This window comes from Phytophthora infestans, genomic scaffold, assembly GCF_000142945.1.
Source record: "Phytophthora infestans T30-4 supercont1.329 genomic scaffold, whole genome shotgun sequence".
Taxonomy (NCBI): Eukaryota; Oomycota; class Peronosporomycetes; order Peronosporales; family Peronosporaceae; genus Phytophthora; species Phytophthora infestans.
In genome coordinates this window covers 33,607-36,901 of record NW_003303430.1, presented here as the reverse complement: position 1 = coordinate 36,901, position 3,295 = coordinate 33,607, and the positions used below count along the sequence as shown (strand labels likewise).

Below are 3,295 nucleotides of genomic sequence, written 5' to 3'. Positions count from 1 at the left end.
TCCACTTCTTTCTGCCCCCCCTCAAAAAAAAATGTTTTCTTTATGCTCGCAATGCGTTTGGAAGCCACACTGTAGGGTATTCAAGTGGAATGAGCGTAATAATGTATTGACTAACGAAAGCTAAGGATTTCTACATGTAAATTCGATAGAGTGGGTATAACATTTGAAATGGTATTACAGTATTTGCTTCAAAAAGGAAGCTAGAAAACCTAATAACCTTTGACACTGTATCGTTATTTCTTACAAATCATGTACTTGGAACCTCTATTAGGACACTACCTTGAAAACTAAATTCATATCAGAACTATCCGTATTTCCAGAGTTTTGTGCCACTTTTGAGCCCATCAAAAAGTCAAAAAGTAGGGATTCTTAAAGCAACCAGAAGATACATGGAGAAAGTAGAAAGCCCAACGAGCCCAAACAGTGCAGCACTACGGAAGTATCGTCTGTAATAGCTATAGCAGCGCAATGTGGAAAAAGGCTTTTAAATTTTCCAAAGTTCCGTGCCAGCGCTGTCCATTCCTATTATGTCTTGAAATTTGTATTGACAATCCAAACTGTATACTACATACAGGTATTACACAATCGCAGAATACACGATCTTTACGGTCTTGTCGAGCGTGCCCTTCGCGGTCATCTTCCTCTCGCGAAGTCTTTTAGCCTTCATACGTGCCTCTAGTACCTCGTTTTTCTTTGTTTCGCGTAACTGAGCTTTGGCTTCACGATTTTGCTTCTTTTTCTCAGTAGCCTCTTTGCACAACCTCTCACACAGCAATTTAGCTACCTTGCGTTTCACCTCCGCCTCCTGCTTCGCTATTTCTCTCCTCGCAGCGGCTTCCTTTCGCTTTATCGCTTCAATGGGACGCTTTCGCTCGACACTCCTCCATGTTTTGGGCACTTCTTGGCCCAAAAATGTCCTTGTGTAACGCAAGAAAGTCGTAACACCACCTGAGAGAAGGATTGTCGGGGATATGGTGCGCCTATGTGGACGTTCTCTACAACACGGCTAAGGAACAAAGCCAATACTTCAATGTTAAAAGAATGGAGCCTTGTTTGCCGAAGCTTTGTCTCCAAGCGGTTTCGTTCACTACCGTTGTTCTACCCCTGCTTTTGGTTAAGTTAGAGAACAGGAGCAGCCCTGTTTCTAGCATCCATTGCTACTTTTCTGGTTACACGGCACTGAATTTTCATTCGACCCACTTTGTGCTTCTCACTTGTTTTTCTAAGTGATAACCGCTTCGCTTTCACTGCAGCAACAGCATCTGCTAACGCTACTTCTTCAGGTGAATCGACTTCTTTCATGGCACAACCCATTTGTTGTGCACTTGGCTCACAACGTATTGCGCGATTTGCCACCGAGGTTTTGGCGCCTTGAGGTGCGGGAGGGCACTTTCCATTCTACGTGATTTTCTCTTTCCTTGGTGTGTGCGTTAGGTTTACTGGTTGATATTTGGAGAAGAACTGTATAGTTCCGTCAATGTGGCACGGAACTCTGAATGGCACGGAACTCTGAATGGCACGAAACGCTGGAAATACAGATACCTTATTGAGGCAAAATACTGTATATGATGAAAATGAGTACGAGTACTCGAAAATTTCGATTTCTCTCAAGGTATAGTGATTTTTGTATCGAGCTAACGGCTGGGACTCGTAAGAGCATCTCCAGCGGTAGGTCACAAAGGCAGTTATAACCACGTGTTTAGGACTCAGAAGCGTTTTATTGGCCTCATCGGTAGGACCTACTGCTGGTTTTAGCTTCACGGGGGTCTACTTTGGCACTGTGGGCTTCAAATAAGACTAACCCTTTGACTTGAATCCATTATTGCGTATTATCGACCAAATAGTAGAACCGTTTCGAAATTTTAGATGTGAGAATGATTGAAAAAGAAAGGATTTTTACAAAAGTCAACTGACTTAAAAATGGACTTCGTAGTGTTTTTAACCTGAGCATTAATTCTTTGTACGAAGGTTCTCGCTCAAATCCTCCCTTACAAAAACTAGGCACATGTTAAATCGATAAAATACCCCCCCCCCCTCGATTATTAGTAGCTTACGTAAACTGAAAAGCATTCATGTTTGTTTTGTGATAGCTGCCTGTTCTCGCCACTTACTGCACCATATCACTCCATCGACCTAGCTTTCCCAAATAGCCATATCGATCGCGAACGTTGCCAGCACTGTCAAACAACACGCACGCCATCTCTGGATTATTAGGATTGTCACCGACACCCCGGCAGAAAACAATTCCTTCGTCGGGCAGCTCGATCATAACCCTCATGTCGTCATAGCCGAAGTCGTGATTCTCACGAATATTGAACCTTTTCGCCTTGCTTGCGTCACCCCCAGAAAGAAAGCGATCAGGACAATCTCCCACGCATCGGAAGTACAGAGAATCGTTGTACCTACGTTGAAAGTGAAGAAAGATTTTAAGAATATAGCTCCATTGTCTGCCAACCAAACGTATTGAATACCTACCATCCACGACGAAATCCCCTTAGAAAATCGTCGTCATAATAACCTGCATCGGGCACGCGCACACCAGAATAACTGATGGCGATTTTTGGTTCAGGTTTACCCTGCGAAGGATAAAGGCGTAGTATCATTAAGCACTCTTCTGCTGATGGTGGAGGAGATAAAATCTGTTGCAAGTAGCCCACAAAACGACTGGTCAGACCACAGTACCTATGTAAGAACTAATAGTACCGGTACAGTGTAGCAAGCCTACCGCGAAGTCCAACATCACCGACGTCCCCGGTACTAACTGCTGGCTTGCGTTCTTACATGGGGCAAAGATGTCGAACTTTGCACGGAAGGTTGCTTCCTTAGCGAGATCAGCAATTTTGGATCCACTCCACGCGACAGACCGAGTGGTGACGCTCCGGCATTCATCGCATCCGACAGTGCCAGATGCCGCGAAGGCCAGCAGTTTGTCACCGTAGAATGCCAACTCGTCCAGAGCCTGAGAACGCACTTGCTGCACGTACACTGCCCTCGCTGCAGCGTAGTGAATGCCGTTTGCGCGCAGCGTGAGTCCAACGGTCGACGCAGTGCTTGAACACGCAACGAAGCGATTCGGTCGAACATCGACTCGCTTTAAATACGGAGCCCCTACACTTGATGAGATCGCAGATGCAACGACGTAACCTCGTGAGCTTTGGGTCACGATAACACCGCGAGAAAGTAGACATGTCTCGATGTCGGTAGCCAATAATGGGTTCATCGTCTTGGCACACTGGATCGCAGTCATTCCGTTTTGGTTTGGAAGAAGGAGTTCTTTCATAAAAGCCCCCAGTGG

At 45.3% G+C, this 3,295-nt stretch overlaps 1 protein-coding gene across 1 annotated transcript; it reads right to left on the bottom strand.

Annotated features, from left to right (window-relative positions):
- Positions 1 to 577: 577 nt before the first annotated feature.
- PITG_21165 (uncharacterized protein) lies at positions 578 to 3,280 on the bottom strand (the record flags this gene model as incomplete). Its single annotated transcript, XM_002894934.1, has 5 exons — positions 578 to 995; positions 1,403 to 1,559; positions 2,224 to 2,318; positions 2,476 to 2,576; positions 2,726 to 3,280. The coding sequence occupies 5 exons, from the start codon at positions 3,278 to 3,280 to the stop codon at positions 578 to 580; spliced, it is 1,326 nt and encodes a 441-aa protein (XP_002894980.1).
- Between the last annotated feature and the right edge of the window lie 15 nt (positions 3,281 to 3,295).